This window comes from Hippocampus zosterae, chromosome 3, assembly GCF_025434085.1.
Source record: "Hippocampus zosterae strain Florida chromosome 3, ASM2543408v3, whole genome shotgun sequence".
Lineage (NCBI taxonomy): Eukaryota > Metazoa > Chordata > Actinopteri > Syngnathiformes > Syngnathidae > Hippocampus > Hippocampus zosterae.
Genome location: NC_067453.1, coordinates 3,596,129 through 3,615,384, shown reverse-complemented (window position 1 = coordinate 3,615,384; position 19,256 = coordinate 3,596,129). Strand labels below are relative to the sequence as shown.

The 19,256-nt window shown below is 47.7% G+C and overlaps 1 protein-coding gene across 1 annotated transcript; it reads right to left on the bottom strand.

Moving 5' to 3' along the window:
* Window positions 1–742: 742 nt before the first annotated feature.
* Window positions 743–18,994, bottom strand: dnajc24 (DnaJ (Hsp40) homolog, subfamily C, member 24). The gene is made up of 5 exons (XM_052061096.1): window positions 18,496–18,994; window positions 18,185–18,288; window positions 13,755–13,890; window positions 7,338–7,406; window positions 743–1,313 (listed from the first exon to the last, which is right to left on the bottom strand). The coding sequence occupies exons 1-5, from the start codon at window positions 18,524–18,526 to the stop codon at window positions 1,144–1,146; spliced, it is 510 nt and encodes a 169-aa protein (XP_051917056.1). The 5' UTR covers window positions 18,527–18,994; the 3' UTR covers window positions 743–1,143.
* Between the last annotated feature and the right edge of the window lie 262 nt (window positions 18,995–19,256).

The following is a 19,256-nucleotide window of genomic DNA, read 5'->3' as shown; positions in this document are numbered from 1 at the left end:
TCACTTGGGTCGCGGGGGTGCTGAAGCCTATCCCAGCTGTCTTTGGGCAGTGGGCAGGGGACACCCTGAACCGGTTGCCAGCCAATCGCAGGGCACACAGAGATGAACAACCACCCGCGCTCACACTCACACCTAGGGACAATCTAGGGTGTTAGAGAAACATCCATCCATTTTCCGAACCGCTTGATCCTCACTAGGGTCGCGGGGGTGCTGAAGCCTATCCCAGCCGTCTTCGGGCAGTAGGCGGGGGACACCCTGAATCAGTTGCCAGCCAATCGCAGGGCACACAGAGACGAACAACCATCCACGCCGACACTCACACCGAGGGACAATTTAGAGCGCCGAATCAGCCTGCCATGCATGTTTTTGAAATGTGGGAGGAAACCGGAGCACCCGGAGAAAACTCACGTAGGCCCGGGGAGAACATGCAAACTCCACACAGGGAGGCCGGAGCTGGAATCGAACCCGTTACCTCTGCACCGTGAAGCCGACGTGCTAAACAGTGGACTACCGGGCCGCCGTGAGAGAAAAAACAGTTGGGTTGTTTCATGAACTCCATGTTTGGATTGTTTGTGTTGGGTCAAAATTCTGGGTTTTGAAATTAGAAGTTTGTGCACACATTATAGCCACGCGACAACAAAATTGTAAGTACTTTCTGGTTTAAAAAGAAAAAAAAACAACACAGTGGTCACTCCAAAAATTTTAATGACACAAAAGTAATAATACATTAAAATTTAAATAAGTCAAAGCAATCACTGAGCAGGTATATATTTCAGGTCTCAAAATAAGTGGTTTCACATCGCAGTTTTGTGGGGGGGGGGGGGCAACATTGATTGTTCTGATTATTTGGAAAAACAAACAAAACAAAAAACCCGGGTGGCAGTCGCTACCGAGGGCTTTGGTTTTCCCTCCTTTTATATACTTGCCTATTCTTCAAGCATTCAAATTTGGCAATGTTGCTAACATGCCCTTAACTGTGTGGTGGGTCAAATTTAGAAAACATGACTGTTGTCACTTTACAGGGACTTCAAATCATGTCGAAACGGAAAGGGGAAAAATATCCCTCTTCATGGGCACGCTCTCACAGAACGACACGGATGTACTGTATGAACATTGACAATGAGAATTTCAAGTCTTTTTCTGTCACGGCAGTTTAACATAAACACTGAGAGAACAAGTATCGCAGCACACCACCACATGTTGGCTATCATTTGTTTTCTCTTGCCCGTCATTCCCTTGCCTCGATGGCAACTCTTCTTCTGAAAAGATGAATTGTCCACCACAGCGGCAGCAATACGTATACACACACTCATCTGAAAAGGACAGAATATGCACAAAACTATTACACACGACAAGAAAACAATACTTTGGTTGAACAACATTGAAGGACATTTGCAATACATCCCCACAGGGCCCCACAATTTAAAAAAAAAAAAGCGGGCATATACAGTTGAAGTCAGAAGCTTATTACGAACATTTCTGCAGAACTCACTCGTTCGACTTCTAAGACCATTGTGACCGTGAGAGAAATGAGCATAACTGAACGAAGTCATTTTTACTTCAACTATAAAAACAAATGCAAAAGAAAAAACGAAACAAAAGTCAAAAGTGAACGCAACATAGAGGGAGCGCCTCTTGCGGTTCTGTGCAGACAGCACTTTGTGACGTTCTCTAAATCATGATAATGGGCTCAGTCGAAATCCACCTTAAAAAAACAATCAAAAGCAAAGTAGGGAACATTGAGCGAGCAAGAAAGCAGTAATTCTTTACACGTACACTTAATGGCTGGGCAACATTTTTAATCCAAATATTATATGCGCATCAGATGACGGTGGAAAAAAGATCCTGGGCTTGTGTTTTTCAAATTTGTATGACAGTGAAACTCCTCTACAACGAAACCTACATGGCGGATAAAATGCCTAGTGTGAAAAAAATCTTCATGCATGAAATCCATTCCCACTTTTCTGCTCCCCCTACAACGAAAAGTCACTTTGTTGCGTAATACGAAATCTTTTTTTTTCGCCCTTGGCTCGCAACGAGGTTCACTACAACGAAAACAAGCCTTCCGCAAAAGTCCGACTTCAGCCTGCCACAGCGACTCCTATTGCTTCGTCTGGAAACAGCAACTACCACACTGGTTTACGCATGCGCAGTAGAACAGGAAGTATTCATTATTGTTAGTGTTAGTTTCAGACGCAGCACAAACGTTGCATTGCTAAGATGGCTACAAAACGGACCTTTGCATACCAAGGAGTTAAGAAAAGAAGAGCTCTATAAAAAAAATATTAAAAAATCCACATCTCACCCCTCGGGTGGTGTCCGTCCCTCATTCAGCTCGGGTCCTCTACCAGAGGCCAGGAAGCTTGAGGGTTCTGCGCAGTATCCTTGCTGTTCCCAGCACTGCACATTTCTGGACTGAGATGTCTGATGTTGTTCCCGGGATCTGTTGCAACCACTCATCTAGTTTGGGGGTCACTGCCCCGAGTGCTCCGACCACCACAGGCACGACTGTCACCTTTACCTTCCAGGCTCTCTCCAGCTCCTCTCTGAGCCCTTGGTATTTCTCGAGTTTCTCATATTCCTTCTTCCTGATGTTTCCATCACTTGGGACCGCTACATCCACTACAACGGCTTTCCTCTGCCCTTTAACTATGATCACGATATCTGGTTGGTTCGCCATTACCATCTTGTCAGTCTGGATCTGGAAGTCCCACAGGATCTTCGCTCTGTCATTCTCCACCATCTTCGGAGGTGTTTCCCATTTTGACCTTGGGGTTTCCAGTCCATACTCCGCACAGATGTTTCGGTGGACTATGCCAGCCACCTGGTTATGGCGTTCCATGTAGGCTTTCCCTGCCAGCATCTTACACCCTGCTGTTATGTGTTGGATCGTCTCAGGTGCCTCTTTGCACAACCTACACCTTGGGTCTTGTTTGGTGTGGTATATCTGGGCCTCAATGGCTCTGGTGCTCAGGGCCTGCTCCTGAGCAGCCAGGATGAGTGCCTCTGTGCTGTCCTTCAGGACAGCCCTCTTTAGCCACTGATAGGACTTCTTGAGATCGGCCACTTCAGTTATGGTCCGGTGGTACATCCCGTGTAGGGGCTTGTCCTCCCATGATGGTCCCTCTTCCAGCGCCTCATCTGCTGTTCCCCATTCTCCTTGATGTATTCATGGAGCTTGGATGTTTCATCCTGGACAGTGGCTCTCACACTCACTAGTCCTCGGCCTCCTTCCTTTCGGCTTGCGTACAGTCTCAGGGTGCTGGATTTGGGATGGAATCCTCCATGCATGGTTAGGAGCTTTCGGGTCCTAACGTCCGTGGTCTGAATCTCTTCCTTTGGCCACCTTATTATTCCTGCAGGGTATCTGATCACTGGCAGGGCATAGCTGTTTATTGCCTGGGTCTTATTCTTGCCATTGAGCTGGCTTCTTAGGACTTGCCTCACTCGCTGGAGGTATTTGGCCGTAGCCGCTTTCCTTGTTGGCAGTTCGAGGTTGCCATTGGCTTGTGGTATCCCGAGGTACTTGTAACTGTCCTCAATGTCTGCTATTGTTCCTTCAGGGAGTGAGAGCCCTTCAGTGCGGACTACCTTTCCTCTCTTAGTCACCATCCGACTACATTTCTCAAGCCCGAATGACATCCCGATGTAGCTGCTGCTGTAGATCCTGGTCGTGTGGATCAGGGAGTCTATGTCCCTTTCGCTCTTAGCATACAGCTTTATGTCATCCATGTAGAGGAGGTGACTGATTGTAGCTCCACTTCTGAGGCGATATCCATAGCTTGTCTTGGTGATTACCGTATTTTCACGACTATTCGACGCATCGTACGAATGGCCGCAGTCTCATTAATGGGTGACAGTTCTGTATTTTACACATACACAGGACGCATCGTACTAATGGCCGCAGTTTTACAGTGGTAAAACATATGCCAGCTTAAACATACGGCATGCATGCGCGCACTCTAACACGTTAGCTTGAAGCATACGGTAGCATGCCAAGACATACAGATAAGATAAAAACACGTTTTTAAAAAGGCAACGAAAGCAGAACTGAGTTCGGGTGTATTTTATTTAGCCATCGTACAATGTTCTCACGTTTTTCGATCAATCATCACCCAGAAAACCATCAAAGTCCTCATCCTCTGTATCAGAAGCAGAGGACTGCACATCTCAGTTGTCATTGAATGCATCACATGCTAGTGTGAGTTGCTACGCATTGCCGAGCGGAAAGAAGGAGTAGCAACAGCAAAGTCAACATTTCTCTCGTGTGAAGCTTTCCCACTTTTGAAAGTAAAGAACAGAGCGAAACATGGTGGCAGCGCGTGTGTGTGTAGAAAGAATTGAAGAATTGTGCAAGTACCGTAATCCATCAAAAACGCCGCGTTCCCTCTCGTTGTTGCGTATTGTGGCGTAACTCGCCAAGCGCTGCCTCTCACTCTTTGTAAAGTTGTGTTTGCCACCGATCATCCAGTTCCCATGCCGTTTGCAACTTTACTTTGAACGCCCGGTTGATGCCAATGTCCAGCGGTTGGAGTTCTTTGGTCAAGCCTCCGGGAATAACGGCAAGCTGAGAGTTCATTTGCTTGACTTGTTTTTTTTCACCGCTGCTGTGAGATGGGCACGCATGCCAAAAGCATAACCGGTGGCTTTAAGTTTGAACTGAGCTTCGTAGGCGTGTCTTTTTGTCGAATTTATTTTCAGGGGTTCTTAGAAACCAAAACCGGAGTTGTTTTGCAACAATGCACATTGCCACACGCTATACAAGTGTTGGTACTGGCTTGAGGCGTCCACTTACACGCCCACCCTTCACCATTGGCGGACTAGCTTGTCTGTCCTCTCTCTCCCTCTCTCTCTCTCTCTCTCTCTCTCTCTCTCTCCCTCTCCATATATGTATATATACCCGCCCACCCTTCCCTGATTGGCCGACTTCTTTCACAGTCACTTCCGCCTTTTCTCTATATAAACAGCGTGTCGTCAGTCAGTCTGATTTTGGAACTCAGCGCATATAAAGGACGCTCCGCACCATAAGGCGTCCTGTCCGTTTTGGAGAAAATTTAAGACTTTTAATGGCGCCTTATAGTCGTGAAAATACGGTACTTGGCTTAGGGGGTTCAGTCCTATGCAGAACAGCAGTGGGGAGAGTGCATCACCTTGGTATATGCTACATTTGATGGACACTTGGGTAAGTGGCTTGCCTTTGGCTTCAAGTGTGGTTTTCCACATCCTCATCGAGTTCGCAACAAAGGCTCTTCGGGTCCTGTTCACCTTATACAACTCCAAGCATTCAGTGATCCATGTATGTGGCATCGAGTCATATGCTTTCTTGTAATCAATCCAGGCTGTGCACAGGTTGGTACGTCGGGACCTGCAGTCTTGTGCGACTGTTCTTTCAACCAGGAGCTGATGTTTGGCTCCTCTGGTATCTCTACCAATGCCCTTCTGTGCTTCGCTCATGTATTGATCCATGTGTCCACTTATCTTAGCCGAAATGATGCCTGACATGAGCTTCCATGTTGTGGAGAGACAGGTTATTGGCCGATCGTTGGATGGGACCGCACCCTTTGAGGGATCCTTCATGATCAGGATCGTTCGCCCTTCGTTTAGCCATCCTGGGTGAGTCCCATCCCTCAGCAGCTGGTTCATTTGTGCTGGAGTGCTGTGAGTTTCTTTAGCCAGTAGGTGTGGACCATGTCCGGGCCTGGTGCTGTCCAGTTCTTCATATCTGAGACTCTTTCCTGTATGTCTGCCACTGTTATGGTAACTGGGTTCTGTTCAGGAAGGTTGCTGTGCTCCTCTCTCAGGGTCACCAGCCGTTGTGCACTGCTGTTATGTGCAACCTCCTTCTCCCAGTACCTTTCAGTTTCCAGTCTTGGTGGGTCAGCTCTGTTGTTAGGACCCTGCCACTGAGCGTACACTTTCGCAGGTTGTGTTGCGAACAGCCTGTTTATTCGTCTGGCCTCATTCTCTTTCGTGTACCGCTTTAGGCGGCTGGACAAGGCTTGGAGCCTTTGTTTGGCAGTTTCGAGTGCTTCAGCTATGGTCATCTGGATATACTTCTCAGGTATCGGCCTTTTCATCACACCTCTCTGGGCCTCCGTCAATTGACTCACATCTTTCCGGGCCGCCTTGATCTTAGCCTCCAACCGTCTTTTCCATGGTGGGTAACGTATCTCATGGCTTCCATGGTTGCTCTTATAGCCAAGCATCTCAAGGATCACTGATGCTGAAGCGTATATCAGCTCATTGGTTTCCGTGATCGTTACGGTAGGGATCACTCTTTTTTTGACAGACTGTCATTTTAATGAAATCTTGTCATGTTGCTAGGTACAGCTTCCCTCGGTTTGAAAGCCTCACCGTGACTGTTCCGAACATACGTTTTGTCATTGTGGCCAGAGAGCTTAACTTTGTCCAGTAAACCAACCTAAACTATTATGATCACTCACAAGAAGTTCATCGTTGAAGTCGATCAAGGTGTGACTGAATGATAAAACAATAACTATTTCATTTCAATCATTCGACCCTGAAAAAAGAATGGCTCAAATAATTAAAAGCCCAACAATTATAGGACATTCATGCCCGTCAAAAATGGATGTCAACTTCTGACAACAACTGTGGGACACTTTCATGACTGCAGAAAAATATGCGATGGTTAAAATGGGAGTTTAATTCAAAACAATCAAAACTCATCTTTCCTCATCGAAATGAGTGCACAAGTCACTAATATGTTCCAGCCACCCCCAAAAAACAAACAAAAAAAGTAATGTGTTTTTAAAAAAATAAAATACAACTCTGAAATGTATGCTACCAACTTTTCACAAAGTATAAATATATCCCAGTGAATATTCCGCGCTGCAAGAAGGAGAGATACCGACGCTCGTTCCTACCGACTGCTGTCAGGCTGATGAATAAAAAATAACAATCATAATAAAAATAATAATTAAAGTATGTGAAGGAAAATTGTAAATAGTACTGCGATGTATCCATTTGTGTTCATATTGTATTTAATTGAAAGATGTTTGTTGTTGTTGTTTTTTTTTTCTCTTCTTCTTTCTACATACATTCTTGCTGCTGGAGGCTGTAAATTTCCCCATTGTGGGACAAATAAAGGATATCTTATCTTATCTTATCTTATTCTTGTATTGTCCGTCTACATGTGTTACTCAACCGTTTGTTCGAACATCTGTTGCTTCAATTGTTCACATCTGCCAAACTGCTGCTTGTTGTGAAAGGCGTGAAGACCACTGCTTCCACACCAGAGTTATTACAGTATCTATCTAGCAAGTCGAAGCAAAAATAAATAAATAAAGCACCAAAAAAATCAAATCATGTGTGCTCACCATTGTTCCAGGTCATGTGCTCCAGTAAGACTGTAGAGTCAACTGGCCAGGCCTGTTGAAGTTCTTGAGCTGGTGAAGGAAAAACAGAGGAAAAGCAATTGACAACTTCTCTGGACAATATGCATTTTGTTGTCATGCTCATTAGTTTAATGAGTCTTTGGCTTAACCTGCAGTAGTACTTTCCAAACCGGATTTGAATGACAGCAAAAAACAAATGAAAGATTATTTTGCAAAACAATTAAAAATCAAATTAAAAATTACTTCATCTGCACTTTGGGATACATTCAATAGATTTAGCAGCACAATACTGGTGGTAAAATTCATGAGAACTACAAATTGTGGTGACGGGTGTGATGGAGCACTTCCCAAAGGACATTTATTTTTGTGGGGAAGCTGGAGCCTAACTCAGCTGACAGAGGGCAAATGGCAGACCATACCCTGAATTGTTTGCAGGGCCCATAACGTGCTTACCACTGTAACTTATTCGGACCACTACAGATGATATAAGGCAGGGGTCCCCCAACTTTTTCCTGTCAGGGCCACATAACTTTTCCCTTCTCTGATGGGGGGCCGGTGTCAGTTTGTAACAGAAAAAGTGTGACGATCGTAGGGGAGCTTAAAAAATTTATTGTTTTCCAGAAAGCCACACATAACCAAATAACCCTTTCCAGGTTCTTTACAGAAAAAAAGTCAGGAAACAAATAATAAGACTATTAATGAAACGAATAATAACTAAATAACCCTCTCTGAGTTCTTCACAGAAAAAACAGGAAATAAATAATAACTAACTCTCTCTGGGTTCTTCATAGAAAAAAGCCTTGGAACATTAACTTTCACTTGTGCCATGCACAATCTTAACAGATAGAAGTTCAGCTCAGTTGTCAGAGAAGAATCTCTCTGACACATATGAGCATTCTCTTTAAGTTCTTGTGTTCCTTCCTTATAATCCTTTTGTAGGTTCCAGTGGGCTTGTAGTTTGCAGTTAGGGTTTTTTTGGGGCGTTTTTAACACAGTGACGGGTCATTTTGACCAGAGGACAACAGGAGGGTTAGAGGGCCGGGTCAAATGTGCTGACGGGCCGTATTTTGGGGACCCCTGATATAAGGGGTAACTGTCAGAGTATTTGTATGGTTTATGTGTAATTCATCTGCATGCAGAAGCTCCAACCAAAATTATTTTTAATAATCACCCATGAATAACAAAAAAAAGAATCCCTTTGTAAGTGAATTCCTGACAACAACAACAACAACAAAAGTAGAACGTGATTAATTTCCAGTCAGCGGAGTGAACAGGTTCAAATTTGATTACAAAAAGTTGAAACTGTGGTTCTGATAATACTTGCTTGCGGTTATCGCAAAAGACGACTTTTAAGATGGGGATGGGCAGTGCTATGCAAATATGTAGGGCATTATATACCACCCTGCCCACCGCCCCAATAATGAAATTGTACATACATTTGTTGTTTTTTTTTGAGTTGAGGAGACTAACCCCCATCAGCTGACTGTACATGACTGACCTAGAATTTTGGGGGTGGAGGGGAGGGTAGTTTTTTGTCAGTTGATTATGCCAGCCGCCCAAATTGGTTGCACAGGCCTGTCTTGGGATGTTACGCTGACCTCCCATGATGGCTCTTTTCAATTGCTGATTTCATCAACTTAATCAACTCCAAATGCCTGAGTCATTATCTACGTATTTGTTCCTTATGATGATGGATTTTTACAACTTCTGTAGTGTTTGCTCATTTTTTCTATGCATGGCACCTATAAAAAATTATGTAGAGCAGTAAATCATTATATAGCCTTATTTGCTGTATTTTAGCCTATTTTCTTACTTTACACTTATTCATTATATCACTTGACATAAAAGGAGACCTTGTCCTTATTTTCAGTTGAACTTTTCAATTTGTCATTCATTGTAGTTTTCAAATTATAATGATTTTTTTTTTTATTTTTGCTATCCCGGATTTACCTATTATTTCACGCAGTGACTGGAATTAAAAAAGATCTGTCTCATGCGTGTATCAATTCATCTTTGAAATCATACACATGCCCACACTTTAAGTGTAGAAAGTGACCTTGCTGAGGATGTTTTTTTTCTGTTTTGTTTCGCTTTTTAATGAAAGTTGATTAAAGAATGAATGCGTGGATAGATGGATACATAGACGCTTGTGGGTCATTAATAATCGTCCAAGTGGATGAATAGACAGGTGAACAAAAGTTCACACTTGGTTTTAACAGTTTGGTCGTGAATAAAAGTCATTATCAAGTTGTTCACTTTGACAGTGATAATGACAGTGAGCAATGAATAATTAGTGTTAAACTTCGCTCTGGCTTTAATTGGCGTCTGAACTGTGTTGAGAATAATTGTCGCTGAAGAAACTTCAAAATTAAGAAGTACATTTCAAACGAAAGAAGAGAACAATGACTGGGAGACTGGGAGCAAAGTTTAATATGAAAACATCATTATTGCAATGCATTGAAATCAGATTTTTAAAAGTCAAGCCAAATTTGACGTCGAGTACGTTTTTCGTCCATTGGTGATTTACTGGGTCAAGTACAGATGGACCTCGCAGTGCGTTACTGAATGCCTGTTTCGCCGACGGCTGCCAGATGCATGCCACATATGTCTCGCGTGTATTTGTTTGTAGTGGTGATATACTGCAGGTTTGAGTAGACTGCATTGACTGCCATATTTTGTGGATTATAAATCACACCAGCCATAAAATGCATAAAAAAGAAGAATAAAAACAAGTTGCACTGGAGTATAAGTATCATTTTCCATCCATCCATCCATCATCTACCGCTTATCCGGGGCCGGGTCGCGGGGGCAACAGCTTTAGCAGGGAAGCCAAGACTTCCCTCTCCCTAGCTACTTCTTCCAGCTCTCCCCGGGGGATCCCGAGTCGTTCCCAGGCAAGCTGGGTGACATAGTCTCTCCAGCGTGTCCTGGGTCTTCCTCGGGGTCTCCTCCCGGTGGAACATGCCCGGAACACCTCACCAGGGAGGCGTTCAGGAGGCATCCGAATCAGATGCCCAAGCCACCTCATCTGGCTCCTCTCGATGTGGAGGAGAAGCGGCTCGACTCGGAGCCCCTCCCGGATGACCGAGCTTCTCACCTTATCTCTAAGGGAGAGCCCGGACACCCTGCGGAGAAAACTCATTTCGGCCGCTTGTATCCGGGATCTCGTTCTTTCGGTCACGACCCATAGCTCGTGACCATAGATGAGGGTTGGAACGTAGATCGACCGGTAAATTGAGAGCTTCGCCCTTTGGCTCAGCTCCTTCTTCACCACGACAGACCGATACAACGTCCGCATCACAGCAGACGCTGCACCGATCCGCCTGTCGATCTCTCGCTCCCTCCTGCCCTCACTCGTGAACAAGACCCCAAGATACTTAAACTCCTCCACTTGGGGCAAGATCTCCCCCCCGACCCGGAGGGGGCACTCCATCCTTTTCTGACCGAGGACCATGGTTTCAGATTTGGAGGTTCTGATCTTCATCCCAACCGCTTCACACTCGGCTGCGAAACGCTCCAGTGAGAGTTGGAGAGCCCCGTTTGAAGGAGCCAACAGCACCACATCATCTGCAAAAAGCAGGGATGCAATACTGAGGCCCCCATAACAGACCCCCTCAACGCTTCGGCTGCGCCGAGAGATTCTGTCCATGAAGGTTATGAACAGAATCGGTGACAAAGGGCAGCCTTGGCGGAGTCCTACCCTCACTGGAAACGATTCCGACTTACTGCCGGCAATGCGAACCAAACTCTGACATCGGTGGTATAGTGACCGAACAGCCCGTATCAGGGGGTTCGGTACTCCATACCCACAAAGCACCCCCCACAGAACTCCCCGAGGGACACGGTCAAACGCCTTCTCCAAGTCCACAAAACACATGTAGACTGGTTGGGCGAATTCCCACATACCTTCGAGAACCCTGCTAAGGGTGTAGAGCTGGTCCACTGTTCCACGGCCGGGACGAAAACCACACTGCTCCTCCTCAATCTGAGGCTCGACTTCCTGACGGACCCTCCTCTCCAGCACCCCTGAATAGACCTTACCAGGGAGGCTGAGGAGTGTGATCCCGCTGTAGTTGGAACACACCCTCCGGTCCCCCTTTTTAAAAAGAGGGACTACCACCCCGGTCTGCCAATCCAGAGGCACTCTCCCCGTTGACCACGCGATGTTGCAGAAGCGTGTCAACCAGGACAGCCCCACAACATCCAGAACCTTGAGGAACTCCGGGCGGATCTCATCCACCCCTGGGGCCTTGGCATCAAGGAGCTTTTTAACCACATCGGTGACTTCAACCACAGAGATAGGAGAGCCCACCTCAGAGTCCCCAGGCTCTGCTTCCTCCAAGGAAGGCATGTTGGTGGAGTTGAGGAGGTCTTCGAAGTACTCTGCCCACCGGTTCACAACGTCCCGAGTCGAAGTCAGCAGCACCCCATCCCCACTGTACACAGTGTTCGTGGTGCACTGCTTCCCCCTCCTGAGACGTCGGATGGTGGACCAGAATTTCCTCGAAGCCGTCCGGAAGTCGGCTTCCATGGCCTCACCGAACTCTTCCGATGCTCGGGTTTTTGCCTCGGCGACCACCAAAGCTGCGTTCCGCTTGGCCAGTCGGTACCCGTCAGCTGCCTCTGGGGTCCCACAGGCCATAAAGGCTCGATAAGACTCCTTCTTCAGCTTGACAGCATCCCTTACTGCTGGTGTCCACCAGCGAGTACGGGGGTTGCCGCCACGACAGGCACCAACCACCTTACGGCCACAACTCAGATTGGCCGCCTCAACAATAGAGGCATGGAACATGGTCCACTCGGGCTCAATGTCCCCCGCCTCCCCCGGAACATGGGAAAAGCTCTGTCGGAGGTGGGAGTTGAAACTCCTTCTGACAGGGGATTCCGCCAGACGCTCCCAACAAACCCTCACAATACGTTTGGGTCTGCCAGGACGGACCGGCATCTTCCCCCACCATCGGAGCCTACTCACCACCAGGTGGTGATCAGTTGACAGCTCCGCCCCTCTCTTCACCCGAGTGTCCAGAACATGCGGCCGCAAATCCGATGACACGACCACAAGGTCGATCATCGAACTACGGCCTAGGGTGTCCTGGTGCCAAGTGCACATGTGGACACCCTTATGTTTGAACAAGGTGTTCGTTATGGACAGTCCGTGACGAGCACAGAAGTCCAATAACAAAACACCACTCGAGTTCTGATCGGGGGGGCCGTTCCTGCCAATCACGCCCCTCCAGGTCTCACCGTCATTGCCCACGTGAGCATTGAAGTCCCCCAGTAGAACAAGGGAGTCCCCAGCAGGAGTACTCTCCAGCACACCCTCCAAGGACTCCAAAAAGGGTGGGTATGCTGAGCTGCTGTTTGGTGCATATGCACAAACAACAGTCAGGACCCGTCCCCCCACCCGCAGGCGGAGGGATGCAACCCTCTCGTCCACCGGTGTGAACCCCAATGTACAGGCACTGAGCCGGGGGGCAATAAGTATGCCCACACCTGCTCTGCGCCTCTCACCGTGAGCAACTCCAGAGTGAAAGAGAGTCCAACCCCTCTCAAGAGGACTGGTACCAGAACCTAGGCTGTGTGTGGAGGCAAGTCCGACTATATCCAGCCGGAACTTCTCTGCCTCACACACCAGTTCGGGCTCCTTCCCTGCCAGAGAGGTGACATTCCATGTCCCAAGAGCTAGCTTCTGCAGCCGAGGATCGGACCGCCAGGGTCCCCGCCTTTGGCTGCCGCCCAGCTCGCATTGCACCCGACCCCTTTGACCCCTCCCACGGGTGGTGAGACCATGAGAAGGGGGGCCCACGTTGCCTCTTCGGGCTGAGCCCGGCCGGGCCCCATGGGTGTAGGCCCGGCCACCAGGCGCTCGCCAACGAGCCCCACCTCCAGGCCTGGCTCCAGAGGGGGGCCCCGGTGACCCGCGTCCGGGCAAGGGAAGCTACAGTATCTATATACAAAGATAATGAGGTCCCTCTTGGCCAATCGGACGCCGGGATGATGCTCGGTAAACCAATGGCAGAGCAGCTAAGAGTATGTTGCGTTCAGGAAACTCGGAGCTGTGTAAAACAGTGTGGTGGTTGTTGTTGCCGTTTCCGAACGAAGCACTAGACGACGCTGTTGGATTAGACTTCGTTGTAGTGAATCTCTTCGCGTGGCAAGAGCAGAGACAAAGATTTCGTATAACGCAACAGGGTTTGTTTTCGTTGTATGGGGGGTAGGAGAGTGACAATGGTATTAATGCATGAAGATTTTTCCACACTAGGGGGTATTTTCCCCCATGTACAGGTAGGTTTCATTGTAGAGGAGTTTCACTGTACCATGTTCCAGTGCTAAAGGCTCCTCCTACTTTGAGCCTAATGCTCTTTCAACCACGATTGTTCAAAAAACATTGGTAATTACCTCTCCGCTTTTGATCATATAGCTTCCTAGTTTTGTGCTCTGAGAGGATTTTCCAGGCTGCATCAACTTCAAGAAACTTCCTCCTACCAGACTCAGCTTCTGAGTCACACACATCTCCAAGCCGGTCAGGGTGGCACTGTTAAAACACAGAAGTATTGGGAGTAAATACACACACACATGCACATGCACGTCAAAGAATTGCATTATTGTTGAGCAGAGTTGTGAACTATTTTGATCCAGAGGTGTCAAGAGCCTTCACGTTCAATACTCAAGTAGATATTATGGATTGGGATTGAAAGAGACTTTAATAGAAGTTGAAGTATCAACCACAGCTTTTTTGCTTCAGTGAGAGTATAAAAGTCATAAGCAGGAAAAAAAATGCACTGAAGCGGAAGTCACGTCAAACATTTTCTTTTCAAGATGTGCATCAATTGTAATTCATCGGATATAGCCACACTACCCCAACATTGTTGACTGAACTAGAAGTACAAAAAATTTGGGCTGCATGGGGGGGGCATATTGTACACTATCTCACCACCCCCCAAAAGACCATACTAATTGTGTTGTTTGAAAATGTTACATTGAAGCCTACCTGTTTCAGCTGCATATATGCGCCTATTAAAAGTGATCACATTTCGTAGGCCTACCAGGTAAATACGTACATTAAAGTGCAATGTCTGGCACTGAGCATTAATGTGTGATGGCCAATGATGTAAAATTACAAAACTGGCCAAAAGTAATTTGTAGTACTAACAACTAGTCCATATAGAAATAACAAATAACAATAACATATACAGTATCTGTACTGTAAATTCAGATTTGGCTACAGTCAAATTTCAAATATCACACACGCACCAAAAGAGGTTGCAATTACAGCCTGTTGCCAGTTAGCAAACCATGGCATGTCTCGCTAAATACCTAGCCATAGAACATGTTAATCACTAGCACAAGTACATTACTAGGTATGACATCACGCATGGCTCTACAATAGGGTCGGGGGAGTCTCGAGCCCTGTCAAAAGTCCTGGGGTCATTCTCTCTCTCTCCTCTCTCTCTCACCCGCAACACCAAGAGCCCCTCCAAAATTTCTCAACAGATTTTGGCTCATCTCACACAGTAACGGCGACGTTCGAAGGCGGCGCGCGGGGCCGGGATGGCGTGAGGGGGACGGGCGTGTGTGGGGGGGGTACAGTGCCGGTCGTTGGCCGGTCGCCTGCCCCCCCCCCCAGCCCCGACCCCGCAGTGCCCCCCGGCCCTGGCGGCCCGACCTCGCGATGCCGTCGCCGGCAGCGCCGGCGCGCCCCGGCCCCCGGACCCCGAAAGCAGGAAGCGCCGAGGGCGCGAGGGGGACGGCGGAGGCGACGGCGGAGGCGACGGCGGCGGCGGCGACGTTCGAAGGCGGCCGGCGGGGAGAGGCGCGGGGCCGGGATGGCGTGAGGGGGACGGGCGTGTGTGGGGGGAACGGTGCCGGTCGTTGGCCGGTCGCCTGCTCCCCCCCGCCCCGACCCCCAGCCCCAGCGGCCCGACCCCGCGATGCCGTCGGCGGCGGCGCACCCCGGTGCGCCCCGGCCCCCGAAAGCCAGACGCGCCGAGGGCGCGGGGGGGACGGCGGAGGCGGCGGCGACGTTCGAAGGCGGACCGCGGGGAGAGGCGCGGGGCCGGGATGGCGTGAGGGGGACGGGCGTGTGTGGGGGGTACGGTGCCGGTCGTTGGCCGGTCGCCTGCTCCCTCCGCCCCGACCCCGCAGCGCCCCCCGGCCCCCGCGGCCCAACCCCGCGATGCCGTCGGCGGCGGCGCCGGCGCACCCCGGCCTCCCCGGAGCCCGGAGCATGACCAACCTCGATGGGCGGCCGCCGCCGCCGGCGGACAGCCTGGCTGGCCGCCGGCGTCGCCGTCCGCCCTGCCTACGCTCCCATAGTCCAGGCCGGGCCGCGGCCGGCGTCGGGGACCACTCCCCCGCCGGTGCCATCGCGACCCGGCCGACCTCGGAACCTAACACCCAGCCGCCGGGTACCCAACCTTCTGGCCGCCTTCGGGCGCCTTAACCCGGCGTTCAGTTCATCCCGCAGCGCCAGTTCTGCTTACCAAAAGTGGCCCACTGGGCGGCTCGCATTCCACGCCCGGCTCCACGCAAGCGAGCCGGGCCTCTTACCCATTTAAAGTTTGAGAATAGGTTGAGATCGTTTCGGCCCCAAGGCCTCTAGTCATTGGCTTTACCGGATAAAACTGCTGTTCGAGCGTCAGCTATCCTGAGGGAAACTTCGGAAGGAACCAGCTACTAGACGGTTCGATTAGTCTTTCGCCCCTATACCCAGGTCAGACGACCGATTTGCACGCCCACGCTGCGGGCCTCCACCAGAGTTTCCTCTGGCTTCGCCCTGCCCAGGCATAGTTCACCATCTTTCGGGCACCATGCTCTCCACAAACATGCGGTGTGATAAACCGGAGAGGGGGCACCCATCATCCGGGCGTACCCCAGCCCAGTGTCGACCGGCATTCCGCGCGGCCGGGGCCGCTAACCTTGACCAACCGGGGGGCGGCGGCGCTACGGTATCGGCACATCTAGGCGGGATTCTGACTTAGAGGCGTTCAGTCATAATCCCGCAGATGGTAGCCTCGCACCATTGGCTCCTCAGCCAAGCACATACACCAAATGTCTGAACCTGCGGTTCCTCTCGTACTGAGCAGGATTGCTATTGCGACAACACATTATCAGTAGGGTAAAACTAACCTGTCTCATGACGGTCACCTATTCAGACTTGCCTACCCGCCTTAAATCTTTCTTTCTTTATTTATTATTTTATCTGTGTTTTACTATTGGTCTTGGCTGTACAGTGTCCTTGAGTGTTGTGAAAGGCGCTTACAAATGTGATGTATTATTATTATTAATTTTGGTAATAAAAAGTCAGAAATCTGTCAATCGGCGGAAAATGTTAACCCCTGGTACCAATGCTTTAAAACTGGCAATTGACCTGTGATTGGCTGGCAATCAGTTCAGGGTGTACCTGCTGCCCGAAGACGGCTAGAATAGGCTCCAGCGTGCCCACAATGCACGTGAGGATAAACAATTCAGATAATGGATGGATGGAGAAAAGCAATGACAAAAATGATTTCTTTTATTGCCCCGCCTTCACCTTCACCTTGGTGTCATTCCGTTTTCGTGGCCGTTTGGTTTAACTTGACGTCTATGTCTCAAAATGTTGGGTCAGTGGTCCGGAATTGTGGAATAATGGCAAGGTGTTTGCTACTAGTGTACCATTGACTTTTGTGGGCTTCTAAACCTGTTTTTTTTTTCATCACTTAGCACAGGCTTATGATCTGTTTCGACAAAACAAAAATCTCAAGTGACACCAAGTGGAAAGAAAACACAGTAATCCCTCGTTTATCACAGATAATAGGGACCAAAACCACCCGCGATAAATGAATATCCGCGAAGTAGCGAACAATTAACATATACAGGTTTTTTTTTTTTCAAAGTCCTCAAACAGTCCGTGAGAAGCTGCAAAACAACAGCGGGTCACATAGAGCAACATATACAGTACTGTAGTCCATGTAAATTATTTTTATCTATTCATTTATTTTAATGAATGTTTGAAAAAATCCGCGATGCACCGAATATGCGATAAACGAACTGCGAAATAGCGAGGGATCACTGTATATCCTGTCACCTAGGTGCAGTTATGACTCTTCAAATCTGCAGTGAAATAAATGGTTGGCCACGTCAAAATTAGCATTGAAGCATGCACTGTATTAATTGTATGTGTGTGTGCATTCATGCAATACGAGAGTGCCTTTAAACAAGAAGAAGCAACTTACAGTTAAAGCTGAACATTCTCATGATTTGAATGAATTACAGATTCATAACTCTACTGTGAGCTTTGTTGTGTTAATTAAGGGACTTTTTCAAAGGTTTTGATTTTCGTAGGTGAGTTTGGTGTGCAAGGAGGGTTGTTTTTTTAACTCATGTAAAACACTTTGAGTTGCGTATTTTGTATGATACACTACATAAATAAAGATATTTATGCAACATATTTTGAACGTGCAGAGAACGTTGATGTAATCAAGAAATCATACGTCATTTCTCAACTACCATGCTGAGCAGTATGCAAAGTACCAGGGAGATGAGACAGAGCTTCGAGTCACCTTGGGTTGTCTTGTTTACATTATGAAGAACCGTTAATGTTATCAACTGTAATTAATAATTGAGTTAGTTGTACTTATTGGGGGTATACATGATGCAGCCCATATACACTTATCTCCTGCGAAAACGGATTGACAAACAGAGAAAAGAGAGAGAGAGAGAGAGAGAGAGAGAGAGAGAGAGAGAGAGAGAGAGAGAGAGAGAGAGAGAGAGAGAGAGAGAGAGAGAGAGAGAGAGAGAGAGAGAGAGAGAGAGAGAGAGAGAGAGAGAGAGAGAGAGAGAGAGATTACCTGTAAAACGAGTTTCTGATATCTATGTCGGAGCTGGTGGACTGAATCTGAAGGGCTGGCTCCGAGAACAGAATACAGATCCTTCTCTGCTATCTCACACATACCTAGAATAAAACATCGATCTTAACAGAAACCAAACAAGGCAAACAATCCTATCCTGGCCAACTCGACTAATTTAATTGAAGTTCTGGTCAGAATTAAGCGTGCCTTTTTCCACATAGGGTATATATATTGGCAGTATTGGCATGTCAACAGGGGTAACTCATAGAAATCACAAAGTGTATTCGCTGAAATTCACCAAGTGCTCAAACCTGTGGAATAGCTGTTGTCATTCGCCATCATTTTCAAGGGATGTCACGATACGTCCATTCTTGAGAGCCAAGGCGTCCGCTGTTTTTGTGAATCCGCAAGAAAACGGGTGCGAAAAAAATGGTTCCGCTTCTCAACACCGACACCCGTACACAACCCTGTAGTGTTTTTCCCTCTTTCGTTGAAGAAAGACGATTGAATTTACAGTGCAGAAGTGCCAATTTAATTAATATATTCGATTTCTGTATGGATGTTACGCGTAAATTTCAAGCTACCCAAATATGACGTCGTTGCTTACAGTCACTCACATGGCGGATTAGTGTCAATCATTGTTCGGTAAAGTGAGCAACAGAGTTTATCTCCAAAATGCAACATCTTTACAACACAAACGATGGCGTTTTCCAATCTCTGTAATGTAGCCGAAGAGCTCCAACTTGAATTTCAGCTATATAATTTGTGGGCTGAACAGTTGGTATCTGGTCGTGCCTTTTCAAAAGGTTTCGCTGAGAGACGGGTGCCCAGGTACCGTCAACAAATAGCAACCACCGACAAGAAAACAAACTACTGTACTGTATTACAAATCAATAACTTCGTCATTATTCATTGACGCGTTTCTTCAATAATAACACACAGAAGATATCCAAGTGGACACAGTATAACCCTCATTTTGTAGAAAAAGAATTCAGATTTTAGAAGAGAGTTTTTATCAATCCTCAAGAATTTCATGAGTGAGCTGGCCAATTTGGAGTTACACCTCCCCTCG